At 43.3% G+C, this 19,586-nt stretch overlaps 1 protein-coding gene across 3 annotated transcripts in view; it reads right to left on the reverse strand.

Moving 5' to 3' along the window:
* The window catches only part of RLF (RLF zinc finger), a 39,747-nt gene that overhangs the window by 9,696 nt on the left and 10,465 nt on the right, over window positions 1-19,586 (reverse strand). The window contains exons 3-4 of one of the 3 annotated variants that reach the window (XM_074555894.1): window positions 17,195-17,276; window positions 8,536-8,668 (exon numbers count right to left, since the gene is read on the reverse strand). In XM_074555894.1, the coding sequence (XP_074411995.1) occupies window positions 8,536-8,668; window positions 17,195-17,276 (215 nt within the window). Of the gene's footprint in view, window positions 1-8,535; window positions 8,669-17,194; window positions 17,277-19,586 lie in introns of those variants that run through there. The other 2 variants (XM_074555895.1, XM_074555896.1) reach the window with 2 other exon arrangements.

Raw genomic sequence — 19,586 nt, forward strand, 5'->3', positions numbered from 1 at the left:
ATTCAGTAGTAGAAATTCAGATTATTTTTGTAAATAGCAAGCAAAATTTACTTATTTGGATTAAATACCTCACAGATTTAGTTTTGTTCTCTTCCCAGGTGTTTATCATAGAAACAGAATTCAGTTGGAAAGAACCTGCAAGTCTTGCCCCTCAAAGTACTACCTCAAATTAAACTGTGTGACTAACAGCATTGGTAAATGCTCCCTGAACTCTGGCAGCTTTGGTGCTGTGACTGCTCCTCTGGGGAGCTTGTTCCAGTATCCAACCACCCTGGGAGTAAAGAACATTTCCCTGATGTCCAACCTGTGCTTACCCTGACACAGCTTCATTCCATGTCCCCCTGTCCTGCTGTCGGTCACCAGACACAGGAGAGAGCCCCTCTTCATCCAGACAGCCTTTGTTTGGATCCCCACAGGCTGAGGGTGGATCTCTGCCTCCCCCATGGATCCCCACAGGCTGAGGGTGGATCTCTGTGGGTGCCTCCCCCATGGATCCCCACAGGCTGAGGGTGGATCTCTGCCTCCCCCGTGGATCCCCACAGGCTGAGGGTGGATCTCTGCCTCCCCCATGGATCCCCACAGGCTGTGGGTGGATCTCTGCCTCCCCCGTGGATCCCCACAGGCTGAGGGTGGATCTCTGCCTCCCCCATGGATCCCCACAGGCTGAGGGTGGATCTCTGCCTCCCCCATGGATCCCCACAGGCTGTGGGTGGATCTCTGCCTCCCCCGTGGATCCCCACAGGCTGAGGGTGGATCTCTGCCTCCCCCATGGATCCCCACAGGCTGAGGGTGGATCTCTGCCTCCCCCGTGGATCCCCACAGGCTGAGGGTGGATCTCTGCCTCCCCATGGATCCCCACAGGCTGAGGGTGGATCTCTGCCTCCCCCATGGATCCATGCATTTCAGGGGCTGTTTCACCCTGCTCTCACCACAGCCTGCAGTGGAATCTCAGCTCCAGCACCTGGAGCATCTCCTGCCCCTCCTTCTCCACTGTCCTTGGTGTTTCCATCACATTCTCACCTCCTCCTCTTCTCTAGCTGCAATTCAAATTGCCCCCTGTCCTGGGGTGACGTTATTATTCTTGTATCCCCATTCACCTGTTCTGTGCCTTTAAGACCGGCTCTGAAGAGTGGAAGTTTTGTTTGGGTTTCTCTTATCAGGACACAGAGACAAGCAGTACATAAGGCTGTTTTTTCACTTCCAGCTTCAGCTTGCTGCTTTTGCTTGCTCTCTTTTTCTGCTCTTGCTTCTGCTCTGCTTTCTGCCTCTGCTTATTAGCTAGTTTAGCTAAACAGTCCACATTGCTTCCTGGACTGTTCCTGTGACCATCTCGAACCTGCTCTGGACTGGGACCCGGGAACACCAAGGGTTCGGCTGCAGCGGCTGCCCCAGCGCCAGAGGGACTGAGAACAGAGCAACCATCCCCAAAGAGACTTTCTGATTTTGCCATCTTCCTCAGAGCGGTGTCATCAGGTATTGTTCATTTTGTGTGCTGGGGGGTGCTGGGCCAGTCAAATAAACAGGTTCTTTGACCTCTCTCCGAGGAATTTTTTCCCAAACCGGTTGTGGGGAGGGGCCGTGTGGGTTTTGCTTTCTGGAGGGGCCCTCCTTTGCAGATTCTTTAACAAATTTGCCCCAAACCAGGACACCCCCACTTTGTTTTGATTTTCTTCTTAAATTTGTTATCAGGGAGGCCTTTCCATCATTTCTACATGGCCCAGCCCTGGCCAGCAGCATGTCCATCCTCAGAGCCACCAGGGACTGGCTCTGCTGGACATGGTGGAAGCTTCCAGCAGCTTCTCACAGAAGCCACTTGCATGCCCCCCCTCACTATCAAAAATCAGGCTGTGCAAAACCAACATGATGAAATCATACACTTCAAAATATCCGTGGTGCTATTTCCAGCTAAACATAAATATCTTCACAAAGCCTTGATACCAGTCTCCAGATCTGTACATCATTCAAAAGACTCTTGTGAATTAAGAGAGATGGTTCAACACATGCTTACACTACATGCAGTAAAGACATGAACCAAGGAACAAACTGGCTGATGAACTGTACAAGAAATCATGGAAATGCATGAGACATTCTGATAAAACACAAGCTAGAATGGTGCTCTGCAGCAACTGCAGTCAACCAGTTACCTCTGGTGCCTGCAAGAGACTCTGCAGGAGTAAAAAGGAATGCCTGCTTTAGACTAACAACTTAAGAAAATATTTCTATTCAATGGCTCTTCCACTATGTTAGGATCTCATTATTACTACGCAAGATGGGATGTTAAGAAACCAAAATGGTATGTACATTTCTAAAAGACAGGATGGCACATAACAAGAAAGTTTTCATGCTTTCTGCACTTAACATGTTTCAGTTTTCATGCTTTCTGCCCCACAAGCAGCAGTGTGTTCTAACAGACACTACACAGGTTAGCAGAAAACTCACATTGTGCACCTGAGCAGAAAACCCATTCAGGTGCCAGCTACATACCACATACCTGTAGTGCAACTCACTTGTATTCTGCAGGAATCAGCTTAGTGGTCTATTAGAGAACCATTATAAGATTTAAATCTGTTGTAATGGTTTCTGTTTTTCACAGGATAAACCTCTGAGCATTCAACTCTTGATCCAGCTGACACTTCACATTAAAGGAACTTCAATGGCTAAAGCAAAAAGAAGTGCCTGACCAAGAGGCAGCCTGCAGTAAGATCTCCAGTTGCTAGGAAACAAGCTCCTCTCTTCCTTAAAAACTGCATCTGTCTGACACTGCTTGAATACTCATGGAGGAAAGCTAACAGTGCTTCAAAATGGATATTTGATGTTATTTGATGCTGCCACAACAGATGGCCAGGAAATCACTGTCAGGGAAAACTCCCACAAAGCTGGATCACCCACTACCAGATCAGGCACCTCTTCAAGTGGAACTGCCATTCATGGGCCTTAGTGCCCACAAACAATTCAAAGCAATTCTCCAAGTCCCTATTTCTACACCTCTTGGCTCACAGAATATTCCTCTTATGGATCTGGAAAAAAGAAGTAAAGGACATACTAGAAAAAAAAAATCCTTTAACCTCCTCTAAGGTTTAGATTCCTCTTGTTTGCACAGCTAGACATGCACTTGGCAACTGCTTAAATGAAGTTTTACTAAAGTGTCAGAGCCAGCTAGTCAAGACATGGGAAATATTTTAAGACTCCTTGCAGTCAGTGAAATGAATCACTTTCAGTTTAACAGTCACAATTTATCTTCCAGCACAAATGAGAAGCTTTGATGGAGGTGGATGCCCTGCCAGAATGCACAGGGGGGTCTCAGCTTGCTGCAGTGTTTGAGAGCAGTCAGTTATCACATGCTCCCCACAAAGGGGGCAGCTCTGTGCCCTCAGGCCAATTCTTTCACACCCAAACGAGTGTGTGGTGAACTCTGCAAGGGAGCCAAGTGACAAACTGAGCTCCCTGTCATGCAGATGGAAGTGATGATGGTAGGAGCAAAATGCAGAAATGAGTCACCAGTCAGACATCTGTCCTAGCCCTTAGCTTTACTCTAAAGTGGAAAGTTTCCCCTTTTCCTGAAAAAGGAACAAAAACTGAGGAATAGACAGCAAAATGAGAAGAGATGTTTTCCCTCAGAGAACCTAATTTTATACTCAGTCCTAAATCTGTTACATTTCCATACATGTCCATGAACAGACTTTCCTGTTCCTTCTCTTCCTAGCTCTCCTGCTGTTATGTGTTCTGTCACAATGTTCTATCAAACTTCTCAAGACTAAAACAGCTTGCTATAAAAATCAGCACAGACACCCTGCAACCCTTCCCTTCCAAACCCTTTGGCCAAAAGGGCAGTGCAGATTCCAACTCTACACACATCTCAGCAGTTCTCTTATGCCAGGACCAAATAGCAATAAGAGATTCCTCTCTCACTCAAAACACTTGCACTGAAAGATAATTTAAGTTACACCACAATGTTATGAATACAACTTTTATAAAGCATGAAAAGACTCTGTGGTCACTGTGATGAACATTGCAGAGAAACATCATCTTGGGTGAGCATTTCTGCTGAAAGTCCCTGTGGAACAGGACTGAAGGACAGGTGCTGATGTGCAGTAAGATAAGTTAAGAATGCACAGCTGGCACTGAGGGCTGTGTATTTTACAGCAGCAGTTGTTGCATGGTTATCCCAGCTGTCCTACAAATCTCTTCAAGACAGACATTCCAAGTTGTTGGAACTCATCTGCTGCACTCAACAAGCTGACCCCAACCTCTCTGGTTCTGGGTTTGTTAAGACAAAAGCTGGGGGGAAGTTTTGGAATCAGCATTAAAGCTGCCTGAGGCACAGAGCTACACGGGATGTCACAAATTCAACAGCATCAACTGTGGTCCCATCAGGATGCTGGTATTGGTTAGTCATAAAAGCCCAAAAGCCCTAAGCTGAAATTATTTTTTAAAGCCCTTTCCTCAAGCAAATATTAATGACCCAACCAACCATCCTCAGCAGCTGACAGAAAAAAATAGGAAACATCAGCCTAGAACATCAAAGTGCAATTTATTAACAGTAATAGAGCAGCAGAACCCACTGCAATGCTGCTATGAAACTTCTGCTGGAAAAAATATTTGATACCAGTTCCTTTTCCAGGCCAGTGCATTAAAAACCAGAATTAAAATGAAGAACTCTAAACAAGAAAGGCAGGAACCTGGCACACCTTTAGGATTGTTCACTCAAGCATCTGATTACCATTAGCATGAACTGCCAGTTCACAGAACAGCTTCAGCTGGGCACACTGAGCCACTCTCACATCTGGCTCACAGCAGCAAAATCTAAGAATGCTTTCCAGGTACTCATCACAAAACCCCAAAAAGCATAAAAACCAGACTATTCAAAGAAATGAAGCTTTAGATGACTGAAAGAGACACTTTGTGAAGCTGCTGTTGTACTGAAGGTTAAAATGGCAGTTTAACTAAGGCAACTGAAAATCCATTGCACGGGAACTCCTTCTCCCAAGTCTAAAAGCAGAAGTGCCATCCCCTCTGGGACCTGCAGGAAATACACTTTGATTGCTCCTATTTCTATCAAATGGAGCCTGCTAGCACAGAACATGCAGATCAAAGAAGTGACACAAGCGAAAGAACAAAGACAAACCTTGTAACTCATCAGTGACTTACAATCTGTTACAGAAATGAGCATTTACTTGATATGATTCTGAAAGTAACAAATGATTTAGATAATTTAGCAGACATTTAGAGATAGTTGCTTAATACCAACTCCAACCACATCCTACACAAGGCCAAGAGACCAATTCCAGCTGCTCGGACAGAGCAAGCAGAAAAACAAACCAAGGTCTCCAAGACTGCCACAAATGCAAGACACATGGTAGAAGCAACATTTTAGGCAGGTATTCAACTTCTCAGAAGTACCCTTTACTCAAAATGTCTAACACTTTACTTGAGAAATGTGCTTTTGCCAGATTTGTCTAATACAAATGTGATTCCTGAGTCACATGCAGACTGTTCAGGTGTGCCTGTGGAGTATTCCAGACTGCCTAAAAATGCACTCAGTGAATGTCACAAAACCAGAATGAACTATATTGGAAAAGACCTTTGAGATCATCAAGTCCAACCTATGAGCTAACACCTCCTCATCAATGAAGCCATGGCACTGAGTGCCACATGCAGTCTGTTGTTAAACACCTCCAGGACTGAGACCTCACCCCTCCCTGGGCACACCATCCCAGTACCCAGTCACTCTTTCAGTGAAGAATTTTTTCCCCATGTCCAGCCTACACTTCCCCTGATGCAGCTCAAGGCTGTGCCTTGGCCTGTCCCTGCTTGCCTGGGGGAAGAGGCCAACCCTGCGCGGGGGCGTGAACGGCCCTGGAATCCGGCTATCTGGTGAGGGGGAAGGCCAGGGCCCCTGCGCATCAGAAAACAGCCTCCCTCGGCGTCTTTGGCCTCGGGCTGAGCTGGGGGATAGCTCGGAGCAGCGCGGTGAGAGACGAATTAGGAGGCGACCACTTGCTGGGGGTAAACTGTCGGTTTATTACAGAAGAACCAACAAGGAGGGGAAACACCCAGCAAATGGCCCCGAACAGGGGGCAGGAGAGGGTTTTAAGGGAAAAGGGGGGAAGAAGGCAGGGAAACCCGGCTATCCAATAGAAATACATATTTGGAGATACAAAACATAACTGATTACTAAAGTAACCAACTGTTATAAATCATAGGAGGGGCTCCGGGGCTACAGCCAACCATACCTCCCAGAGAAAAGAAAATTCTCGAAACCTGGGAGGAGAAAAAGAGTGATTGACTGACCCCAAGGAGGAAACAACTTTCACTTTATAAGAGAAACCAAGGGAGGAGCAGTTTCATTTCCATAGCAACCTAACTGGCAGGGTAGCAGCAGGAAGTAATACAGAAAATGGGGGGAGCAAACTAACGAACTTAAGAACACACCACAGCACAACCCCACCTGAGTACACCCTGCAGGTAGCTGAGGAGAGTGGAAATGTCCCCCCACAGCCTCCTTTTCTCCAGGTTAAACAACCCCAGCTCCACCAGGCACTGCTTCACCAGCCCTGCCCTTCTCTGGGCCTGTCTGAACACCACAATGTCCCCCCTGAGCTGAGGCCCAGAACTGGACACAGCTCTCAAGGTGCAGCCCAGGCACGGCTGAGTCCAGGGGCAAAAGCATTTCCTGCTCCTGAAATAGAGATTTTTAGAGTTCACTTGAATCAGCAATATGAATCAAGCAGTTAAAGTTTAGCCTGTAGAACTATGTGTTGAATTGTAACCTTTTTACTTAAGAAACCTCTGCATGATACAAAGGGCATAAGAAAACGAAAATTTCTGAAGCTTCTTGCATAAAGAACAATACCAGAGAAGAGCAAGTGATGCAAAGAGCCCAGATAAAGAGACTCCTCTGTTTCCAAGCTGATCAAGGCTGACAGCTGTACTCAGATAAGCACCAAGGGACCACAAGCACATGTGCAAAGGAGAAAAGTTCAAACAAGGCATGCCCAGAAGGGCGTGCAAGGACAGGCAGGGCCAGGGGTTGAACATGCATAGAAAAGTTGTGCAATGTAATGAATATGGAACACCTCTGTGAATAAAGATGTGGCTCAGACTGAGGCTCAGGGCACAATTTTCACAGAGCTCTCTCACTTGTGCCAGGCACTGACATCCACACCCACCTCAGAACTGCATCTGCTTGTGGAGTTTATTCATTTATTTATTTATTTATCCTGTGTATTGCTTCAGTCTGCTGGCACAGCACTGCTGACCCTGGCCAGGTGCCCGTGGGCACCTGGAGCCCCCCTGGCTCATGCCCAGCTGCTGTCCAGCAGCACCCCCAGGGCCCTTTGTGCCCAGCCTGCAGCGCTGCAGGGGACTGAGGAACTCCCACACTTGGGCCACAACACAGTGGTTTGGAATGTAATCACCTCTTTTATAAACTGTTGTTACTGGAATTGTTGCTGTCACTGTTCATTTCCTTATCTCATTGCTGTTTACAAGGAAATTGTTCTTAACTCAGCCCTCATCTCCCTCTCACCAGATAGGGCGGGGAAAAGGGAGCAGCTGAGTGGGGCTCAATGTTTCCAGCTGAGTTTAAACCACAACAGTTCAAATATTTCTGCCATGCTATTAATACCTGACATGAAGACTGCAGTCCAAACATGCTGCTCTTTTTTTAGCACAAGGAGCAACATATTGTCTCAATAACTGTAACATGTTCCTATTTATTTCTTGAAAATACTGACATACTTCTACTCAAAGAGAGGCTACTCAAAGCCAGAACGGAAGAAAACTTAAAATACTTTTTTTAAAGAGTTTATTTTAAATTCTTCCTTCCTTCTGTATTATTTGTAACTTTAGACTACCAGAGGTAAACTGCAGTCTAGTGCACTGTTAATGAAACAGATAAAATACCTACAAGTACGTAATGGCACCACTAATGGGAAAAAAATTCAAAGTAAAGAGAGAATTTATCAGAAGTCATTAGAAAGACTATATTAAATAGAGTGACACTAGCACCTCCTGTTCCTCACCTCTCAGCAGTTTCTGAATCAAGATCTTATTTCCATACACATTTCTAAACACAAAGTGCCTCCCAACCTAGAGTTAATAACATTCTCACTGCCCTTCCACACAAATGTTTTATGTCTCTGAAAAGTATGGACATACCCAATTCCTCCCTGTGAAGAGTTCAGGAAAACATTTAAAAGCACAGAGTTAGGAGAAACAAAGCATCTCAGGCAGAAAAATTTCTGTATTCTTATGATATAAAAAGAAAGAATTATTTTTAAAAATGGAGTTTCAAAATATTCGAACTGATGGACAGTACAGTCCAAGCAGAGATGCAGTGCTTGTACAAGTGGACACATTATTCAAAATGCCAGTGAGACAGTTTCATAATAAATATTATTCAGCAACATATGAATACTACCCCACAATACAATTCAAAATGCAACTCTTCTGTCTTCAAGTCACTGCTTATCCAACAAAACTGCCCCAAGTAATTTCTGAACAACCACACATCATCTCTAGAAACACTCTTACCTTCCTCAGTTTCTACTGGTTGCTGGGATAGAATTTTAAGAAGAACTGGATTTTTCCATACCCCTTCCCTTGTGATATCCACCAATATCTGGAGGTTGTTATTCCCAAATTCCAGTAAAGCATCATGTGAATCCTATAAAATGTAAAAAAAAGTCATTAAGAGTCTTAGCTAAAAATTAAGCCAATGTAATTTTACATTATCTATCCCAACATTTCACTACATGCTAATGCTTCCACACTATTCCTCTCAGTCATTACTGCTGTGACAAGTTTGCATTGGGATTTTAACAGTTCAATGTCATTTTACTTCCCTAATCCTACTGCAAAATTTTCCAATTTCAGATTACTGAGCTGACTGAAATTGCTTAAATCAAAAAGTCTATTCTGCAATTTTTATGGTTCTCCATGTACATGTATGTATATATATTAAAAAAAAACCAGGAACTGTATAAAAGACAGGACGATTCTGTATCAAAGCATATAATGCTATTGAAAAACTCAGAAAATTAAATAATTTTCAAAATGAATAACACAATGGTAAGAGTCTAAAACTGCACATTTAGTGTTTACACTAAAGATGAGCCAGTCAATTCCCTTTGGGAGTCATGAGAGCCATCAGTCACCAGTTGGAGAATGCCATGGGATATTTCATCATTAAGATGAAAACTTTCTTCTACTGCAAATAAAGATGCAAATTTCTGAGAAACTGATCTATATCCAGTGCATTTATTCTAAGATCCAGGGATGGTTTGCTGCTGTGAAGGCTGAGCCAGAGACTCCCCATGAGCAGCAGCTGAGGGTCCCCCACAAACCCCCACACACAGCACACTGCTCACAGTGACCAGGCCCTGCTGCTTTGAATGCTGGAAATCTGAGGAGTAAAGGAGGAATTAAAAAAGACATTACACATGGGAAGAATCTAGAGTCTAACACAGAAAAAAAGCAGCTTGAAACAAATTCCAGGCATTTGATGTCTCTGTTTGAGAAACAGGTAGGGTGACTTGAACTGAAAGCATTAAATATCATCTTTCAGAATTTCCTAATGCTGACAAATGAAGCCAACTAACTGTAAGCAATTTGTGGCTACACCTTCACTAAAAATGCTTCTCACAGCAGATCTTAAGTTCAATATGTGGCAATGCCCCCTCCTTCTGCTGAGCTGTGTGTCAAGTTTGTATTTTTAACACAATCTTTAACCTTAGGCTTGCTTTTGATAGCCCCTGTTGGGGACCTTTCCTGGAGAAAGGTTTCTAGAGACTGGAAGAGTAAGAAACCCTGGGGAGCTGCAGGCCAGTCAGCACAGCCTGACCCCAAAAAGAACATGGGATAAATTCTCCTGGAAACTACACCCAGCAATCTGACTGCCTGCTGTGATGAGCTACAGATCACATTAGTCAGACTTGGCAAGGCTTCTGACAATCTCCCAATTTTATCTTGAAAACCAAATTGTTAAAATAAGGAAAAGTGGACAAATACAGGTAAAAAACCAGCTCAATAGCCAGACTGAAAAGGCTTGTGACAAACTGTACAAACCCAACTGGCAGCTGTCTCCCAGTAGCACTTCTTAAGGTGAGCTGGAATTTTAAACACATTTATTGTCTGAATAATGGGATAGAGCACATTCATTAGCCACCAGTTCACTACAGAACCAGGAGAGCAGCTGACACTGCTGGGAGGCATTAGGGCATTCCACAGGCTGCAGAACCATCCCTGCATCCACCAGGCTGCAGAGCATCCCTGCTGCATCCACCAGGCTGCAGAACATCCCTGCTGCATCCACCAGGCTGCAGAGCATCCCTGCTGCATCCAACAGGCTGCAGAACATCCCTGCTGCATCCACCAGGCTGCAGAACCATCCCTGCTGCATCCACCAGGCTGCAGAGCATCCCTGCATCATCCACCAGGCTGCAGAGCATCCCTGCATCATCCAACGGGCTGCAGAACCATCCCTGCATCCAACAGGCTAGAGAACATCCCTGCTGCATCCACCAGGCTGCAGAACATCCCTGCATCCACCAGGCTGCAGAACATCCCTGCTGCATCCACCGGGCTGCAGAACAATCCCTGCTGCATCCAACGGGCTGCAGAACAATCCCTGCTGCATCCACCAGGCTGCAGAACAATCCCTGCTGCATCCACCAGGCTGCAGAACATCCCTGCTGCATCCACCAGGCTGCAGAGCATCCCTGCTGCATCCAACAGGCTGCAGAGCATCCCTGCATCATCCAACAGGCTGCAGAGCATCCCTGCTGCATCCAACAGGCTGCAGAACCATCCCTGCTGCATCCAACAGGCTGCAGAACCATCCCTGACAGGGACTCAGTGAAGCTCCACACAGCCAAGGGCTGCACATGGTCTAACTCCCAGTATCAGAACAGGTTGGTCACTGTCCCAAAGGCCCAACCTTTGGCCAACAGCCAAGCTGGCTAGGTTCCAGTTTGGTACCACAGGTCTCTAGGATCTGTAATTTAAGTGCAGGTCAGCAGTGAGATCTTACTGCAAACAAGGCTGGCTATGCTGAACAGCCTCAGAGCATGACCAAGAGATTCCTGAAGTGTTTATTCCTGTTTGGCACCTCTGAAATCCCACTGCAGTACAATACCTAGCTTGCAACTGTCCTGTACAATTCATTTGCCACAGTAATCCACATCCAGTACAGATCACCAAGTGTAGAAGAGAGGGTGAAAAGGGAAATCTCAGAGCTGTCTTTATCTTCACTATATTGCCAGAATGTAGCTGGAGCTGTCTAGGGAGGGAGTCACAGGAAAAGAAATTCTCTAAGTGTGTGTGCAGGAAGTGTTTCCATATGTAAACCCTCATTTTGAAAGGACTAATGAAAGTTTGTGCATTTTCCATTGCTTAAAGACAACATCTGGTGGGGCAGGACCCTAAACAACCTGACTGAAGAAAGCCCTCTCACTCTGAGTGAAGAGGTGGATCAGTAACTGAGCTTTCTTCCAGCACACTCATGCCTCTGCCACAACAGAAACCTTCAGAGAGCTGCAGATTGAACACACTGAAATTTCAAACTATGGCTGAAAGCACTCTGAAACTGTCTGTAAGCAAACTTTGTGGAAGCCAGTGCTTCTGCCCTATATGAGTATTTTTCCAACTGCAAGAAAAAACCCAAATCAACATCAGAGTGAACAAAGCCCCACACATTAGGAGTTCTTTCCAAATGCAGAACTTACAGTGCAGACTTCCACCTTCTAAGGACCATAAAATTAGAAGTCTCATAGCTAAATCCAACAATGAAGCAGTTTTGGTAACTTTAACAATCTCATCTTCCTTAGCAGCACCAAAGATTTTCTGTAGCTATTGTCCCAAATTAATTTTAGTTTTAGATACACGTTGTAATTGTGTTCCAACTGTTAGCTCATAGCAACCTGCTAACTGAGACCACACTACTTCTAAAAGTGATTATAAAGGAAGTAAAACTAGGGAGGGAGTTATTGGCAAGACCTCCTCAAAAACCAGGTGGTATTGGCAGAGGAGTTGGTGTTAATTGGCAGATGCAAAGACAGCCAGGCAGATGCTTGCAAAGACTGATTGCTGGTCTGGAGCCTGAAATGCTACTCACAAGGTTAAAAGTCATTTTGGAGAGTCACACTTGGACACTAAAGACAAAAGGGACTTTACATGCTCCTGACCAGAGCTCAAACTGCTCTAAGCTATCAGCACTGAGAGACTGACACACAAAGGTTTCAGGCTTTGAATTTGAACTGAATTTTCCTTTGAATTGAAGGATTTGAGAACATCACTGAAACAATCCTTAGGCTCACACAGCTGCTCTTCCTGTCAAGTGTTTGCTTCCACTGCATGTGGAACAGTGAACAAACTCACCACAAAGACCCTCAGGGAAGAAGTGGGGTTTTTCTTGTTTTGCTTTTTTAAACTAAAACATGATCAATTCCCCTCTTTACACTGAGCTAAATGACATGCCAATAGAACCAGCCAGGTGAATGGCACACAATGTTACTGTCAAACGATGCTCAAGTTGCAGCCTCAACACAGCTTTAAAAACACCACTGGAAGACAACAAACTGATCTAAATTTGCATCCATGAAACACCTAACACAGCCCAGTTTCTGTGACTGGTAGTTATTTCCTATGGGAAGTCTATGTATTTTATCTTCAGCCTTGAGGATAATTAAGAAAACAGCTGCATGTGTGCAGGTAGACAAGGTACTGGATCTCACCTAAAAAATCAATAGAAGCCCATTTCAACAACCTCTACTTCAGCCTTTCCCAACTACATGTCACACAGCATTAAGTCTTTTCAGCACAACATGATAAATTCTCTTCCCTCACACTATGTTAAAGCATTATTCTCAGTCTCAACTACAGATCAGGTCAAAGACTAACTCCAAAACACATCAGCATTTAAGAGCCTGTGTGCTCAAACTTGACCTTGAAGACTGAATTTGCTGAGCTTTAATCAGCTTTATTCAGCACAGGTGTTATGCCCTAGAAAGGGGTGGAATTATCAACCAAAGCACTGAGGAGCTCAGAAACAGCCAGGCTGCCCATTCATCTGCCATCACTACTGGAATGACATGGCTGACAAAAAAAATTAAAAATTATACAACCTGGACAGAGGTTAGGTACTGAAAACGCCACTGTCCCTCAGACTATGGCATTCAATGATCCAGACATCCAACATAAACAATGTCATTCCAATAGCAACTGTTCCCTAACTGAGGGCTCAGGATGCACTACAGAGCCAGCAGAGCCCAGCCCAGCTATGGGGATCCATCACATTTCAGCACCTCTCTATTGAGAAGATGAGAAAAAAGAGGCTTTTGATACAAGCTGAGTCAGCACAGTGTTTGAGATTCAGGGTATCAATATCAAAATACCAAGCACAAAATTCACCCACACATGTAGCATAAATATTTAACTACTGTCACTACACTCCCCTTGCACTACAGTGCTTAGCTAAACCATATAAAGTTAATACTAATGGGAATATATGCAAAAATCTATTATTTATACATATATATAATACATATTATATATATATATATATATATAAAATACATCCAAAGTCCTTGAAGAAACTTAATGCAACATTTACATATATAGATCTCATTAAATTACTACAACACCATAAACAGGTTCTAAAGAGCAGGACATAAAACATTTCAGTCTAGATGAAGTCAGGAAAGAATAATACAGTAAGAGCCTATAGACAAAGTTCAAAAGAAAAGACAAGCCTTGAAACATTTTACTGAAGACATCAGGATTTTTCAGTCCTGGCAGTTTGGAGTGATCAGCATCTACTACAGCTTCACAGAACTTTTTGGCTTATGCTCTCCCTTAACTCAGAGTTTATCTAAATACAGCATTGATGCTCTTTGTAAGGGAACCCTGTTCCACAACCCATATTCAATACACAAAAACATCTCTACTCTCATTGAAGATGTTTTTGAATGCAGGTTTTACCTTCTTCACCTGACTAGATGATATCAATCCACACTTCTCCACTGAGTTCCTCCCCCAGATTAACAGTTTACTTTTATCAAGAGCCCTGCTGTAATTCTGCCCAAATCCTTTCACTCATCTTTTACAGCTTTCCCCCACTTGTGTCAGCATCTGTTTGCTTGCTGCAGCTGAATAAATCCATGCTGAGACTCCTGCCATACAATCTCACATCTTGTTTCCATTTTGCCCAAGCTGCCTCTGATCTTGCTTAGGGATGAGGAAAACTGACTCATGGGTGACTGCAGAACATAACTGCTGCTATTGAGGATACCAGAATGAACAGGTTCAGACCCCAAATAAAGACTTTGACAGCATTTTGTGTCCAGTATAAGCTGGACATCAGTGACACTCCACTTGTGGGTCTAGGACAGTGGCTACACCTTAATGCTTTGCAATGCAAGCCCTCACTCACCTTTCACATTCCTGGGATGAAAATTTATTTGAAGTTTCACTGATTCCCATTACCTGTGTAGATTGTTACAGAGCAACAATTACTGCAGGCAGATCCAAAAAATGCCTCCCATATTAGGAGTTATAGTCCTCTTGTCTGTTTTGTTAGGAAAGCAAGAAACACATTTACCTCCATCAGTCTTGGGCATGTGCTAACATAATACTCTGTGGTGCTTTCCTACTGGATTTGCCTGGAGATCTGCACACCACAGTCACACACAGGTTTTAAACTACAAGACATCCTACAAGTGATTCCTGTCCCTATTGTATTTCACAGGACTCACACACTCCTGTGGTGACAACTGGGTTCCTGCTGTGCTCCAAGGCAGGGTCCAAGTGCTGTCATTCTCACACTTCTGCCAAAAAGCTACTTCAAAATCTTATTAGGAACACTTGTTTGTAAAAATCCACAAACCTCTTCAGCAAGTTTTCAGAACATCACCACGTTTAATCCATTCACTATCTGAACTATGGGCAGCATTAGGTGAGTGCTAAACTTGGAAGCTGCAGCTTCAAAAAGTCACTACAAAAGCCAAGTATATATTACTACTCCTGGCAGCAGCACATCTTGAATTTTCCCTTAGTTCTAAAAGCTGACATGAGAGATCTGAGCTTTGCCACCCTTTGCAGAACCCCAGAAGAGAAAGGCTCACATGTGTGTCCCAAACACCAACAGTGAGATGCTGAGGATCCAACAAAGTTGTTGGTAATAACACACAAGGATTGTTGCTAATAAAACATTGTGAGAAAGAACAAAATGTGGCTGGAGAAGTTACCTTAACCCTTGATCCAACCCCCCTGCTGTGTGCCTACATAGCAGGTAAAGCACTAATACACCAATTTCCATGCCAAGCATGTAATTCACTAATAAAATTTTCGTTTTGTGCATCCTCTCACTTCTGTAGATTATTACAAATCTTGGGTGCTCTGTCCTTCTTAAGAGTGGGACATCACACTCTTCTACCACTGGAATTTAACAGCTCCCTTCCAAAATATTCAGCCTAAACAGAGCCATCTCATCAGACTAAAAATCTGCTCTCTATTGACAGATGTATCAATGTTCAGTCACTCATCTCAAAATCCTAGAAATGCACAGATCTGTGAGACCATAGAAATAACTAAACTTGGTAAGAATTCTCCTTGCAGATCCCTCCAGTTAAAAGCTAGCAACATTTCAGAGCTGCACTGTAACTCTGCTATAATGAAAAAAGTCTGTATATGCCCACCCATATTCCAAATCCCTTTTTTCAGGTCTAGGCCATCTCAGTCACAAACATATTTCCCTTTTAGTGTAAGATAAGATCACAAGGCTTAGGGGAGACCTTATCACAATCTCCCAGTATTTAATGGGTAGCTACAAAAACCAATGGATAGTCCCTTTTTACAATAATTCACATGGAAAAGACATGGAGTAATGGGTACAAGTTACTCCTGGAGAAATGCTGACTGGACAACCAAGGAAATTTTTCATAATGAGAAGATTCAGCCACTGAAATAATCTCCCCAGGGAAGTGGTGTATTCTCCAGTGTAGGAGAATTTAAAGATTTAGCTGGACTAAATCCAGACAGATCCTTGTCACCACTAAGGCAACAGGATTTAAACTATTCAAACTGAATTTCTTTCTATTACCAAGTACATGCCACACACAGCTGTTTCATGAGAGTAAATATTCCATGATATTTCAGGAAAAGGAGGTTTCTCTACACCTTGGCTCACTCAAGCACAGCCCATCTCTGTCCCTTCTGCTACTGGCAGGACTACAAAGCTCTGCTAGACTGCTTCTCTCAGTTCAAAGTGACAGGTTTATTCATCTTCAGTCTACTGAAAAGCTTTCACACCTCTTGTTTCCTTGACTGCAGGGAAAACAAAAATAGAAACTCAGTATTAGCATCTTCAGAGCTAAAGCAGCAGCAAAACCTCAGGGACTGAGAAATCCCCAGCCCAAGGGGTCATGCAATAAGCACAGCTGCAAGGTCTAAGTCACTTCCAACTATTTCCTGCAATGATCCTCACTTCAGTAACTTGTAACTGAGATAGATTCCAGCCCCACCAGTCACAGCTAACAGCAGAACCAGAGCAGTCCCTGGTGCTGGAATCCACATCCATCAATATCAACACAGCACTACCACTCCTGTATTTCAGCTCCATGAGGAACTCCAGTTCCTGCACACAGCTAGGTACATCCTCCAGACTAAAACCCAGAAAATATCTTTTCTTCCTACACAGTCTGCATCAGCCACCTTGATTGGAGTGTAGGAATGTTGTATGAGCTTATTTCAGCATCACCCAGAAAGAAATCCTTTTAAGAACCACCTGGACTAAAGACCTGCCCTACCATTCCCATCTCTCAAACCAGGTACAGACACCAACCTGCCACTCAGGCCTCCACAAAAGCTCTTTTATCACCAGAGCAATGCTTCAGAGCTGTTAAATCACTTCATTTAGCTCTGTCTCTCATACAAACCATTCAACCAAGACTCAGTAAGGTTTTTCTGCCTAAGCTGCCACCAACAGTGAGATATAAATATGCTCTTGGGTATTAAGACTCCCAATGTGGTTGCTGCAGTCAGACTTTGGCTGCTCAGAAATTCTTGCTGCCTAGGTAACAGCAATGCAGGACAAGTGGAACTCAGGGGAAGGGTAGAAGAGAAGGAATACAACTCCAGCCTTTTTTTTTTTTATGTTTAATATGTAAATTGCAAAAAAGAAATTCAGTAGACTTACCTGAATGGATTGATGGAATCCTAACCACACCTCATGTGGCAATTCACTTTCAGGAATTGAAAGCAGTAGCTCAAAACAACTCCTGGAAAAGCAAAAGGCAAGTAAACATGCTACCTGAACACATTAAATAACATTTCTGGCACATGCTACTTAGTATTCAGCTAAGCAATGACAGTAACACTGCAACATGTTAGATTGTGTACATCAATTAAAGGCTGGAACAGCCTGTAAATCAGCCATGATTCATCACATGGAGACAGTGCTCCTTTTACTACATGTCATCTCTCTAATTTAAGATTGCAGCTAAGATAAGTCCATTCAATGTAGCTCAGGGACATTGCATCACAGAATTTTATTCTTTCTTCTCAAAGGAAACCTAGTAACCATTCTAAATAAAGCTCACTGGAGTCCAGCATGGTCTCTGCCTAGAGGGAGAATGAAAGCCAGCTTCACCTAATGCAACATTTCAGCACTGACACAGATAAGGAAAAACCCCTAAGAAACAGCCTGACAGAAGACACCTGCACCAGCACCAAAATGGACCTGCACAGGATATGTCAGGAGAGCACCAGCACCTGCAAACACCTCCTGAGCCTCTGATACCAATGGGGGAGCATTCCAATGGCTACAGCACAAACTGCAACCTGCCAGGGCAGCACTGCTGCCTTGTTCTCCCACAGGAGATATCCAGCCTTGTACAGAACACTGCCTACAACCCTGCTGAACAATCCTGCCAAACTAAAAATGTTAACCATGACACTGCCTAGACATTCATTGCACAAGACTTACACACAGCAAAAATGTTTTCATAAATTGTGACAATATAAGAAAACTAATCTAGGATACCATCTATAAAAAAGCACCATAAGCTTTTTTATAAGCTACATCTACACTGTTAGATAGTTTCAACTCTTGCTACTTTTTCTTCAAAACATCCTCTCTCAAATATTAAATAGAAGAATGATAGGGCAACACATTCAATGTTAGACACACAGAAGAACTGAGCTGGAAGTGGAAAAGGAAGAGATGACCATGAAGCAAACAGGAGTTTCAGATTTGCTTAGAACTCAAAAATAATGTCCATGTTCCTCCTGACTAATGCACTGAACAGTTACCTACCAAATGCTATGCCTACTCAGATTCAGCAGCCATACACCTCAACAGGACCAAATGGATGAATATTGAATGTATCTGGCCATCCTTTTCACATTTCCTACACCTGAGTTCACTCCCAATCCTGGTTCCTTGAAATACAGGTTGCTGCAAAAAGCTCTAAGCACTTTTATTGGATGGGCAGAAAACACAACAGCCTTCAGCACTGTCATTCCATCATTATTCACACCATCAGGACAGGACTTTGCTGCTGATGAAAAAGCTGCCAACAGGACCACCAGATATTCCCACAGGTCTCACCTTCATAAAATAACCAGGACTTTGTTGTGCCTTCTAGTCCAACTTGGCAGTACAAGCTAATTCACCAGCCCAAATGTTTAGACCCAGGTTGGTGCTATCAGACCATCAAAACCAACTTTATGAAACACCTGAACTCTATTTTAACGTTAAAAAACCCTAAAAATTTAAAACAACAAAAATCCCCAAACAAAAAACCAACAACAAACCAACCAACCAAGAAAATCCCTATGTATGTGTTCTGTTTTCACCCACCTCACACAGACTCTGCACCCAGTAACACATTTGCAAACTTCATGGTTGTTGGGCATTGGTAAAGTCTTTTGATGCACACCTCACTTTTAATCAATCCTACCTATGTCCACTTTTAATTCCTAGAATTACATCTCCTAGAACATTTATTTTTCATATCTATGATATTGGTTATGTAATATAATAGACTTGAACAAAATGTTAAAGCGAGCTTTTAAATATAATTTTTCTGAACTTAAGCATTAAGTTGCTACTTGGACAGTGAAAAAATCTGCAATTACATTTTGAAAGCATTGTGTATACAGAGTGAGATAGTTTAGGAAGACAAGAGGATTTAATTTGTGCCTCCAGAGTTATTCTCTGTTGTAGTAACACAGGACTGATCTGAATCAAAAGGGAAAAGCTCTTTTACTGCAAGTCTTCAAGTCTTCCCCAGGATCCCAACACAGAGAACTCTGGTCTGGAACCATAACAAATCTGGAGCTCCAGATTATAAACTACCACATAAACCAACTTACAGCACATTGTAAAAGCAATATCCAGGATACTGCAATCACAATTTCCTTGGCAGAAGAATAATTAGAATTCTAAGTCAATTAACAAAGTTTTTTTGTAAAAATTGATTCAAACACACAAGTGTATAAAAACATCCCACTGCCAAGGGGAACAACACACTATTTAACTTAATTCTTTCTTTTGGTCCTTATTACACAATACTTTAAAACACACT

This window comes from Zonotrichia albicollis, chromosome 20 (assembly GCF_047830755.1).
Source record: "Zonotrichia albicollis isolate bZonAlb1 chromosome 20, bZonAlb1.hap1, whole genome shotgun sequence".
Taxonomy (NCBI): Eukaryota; Metazoa; Chordata; class Aves; order Passeriformes; family Passerellidae; genus Zonotrichia; species Zonotrichia albicollis.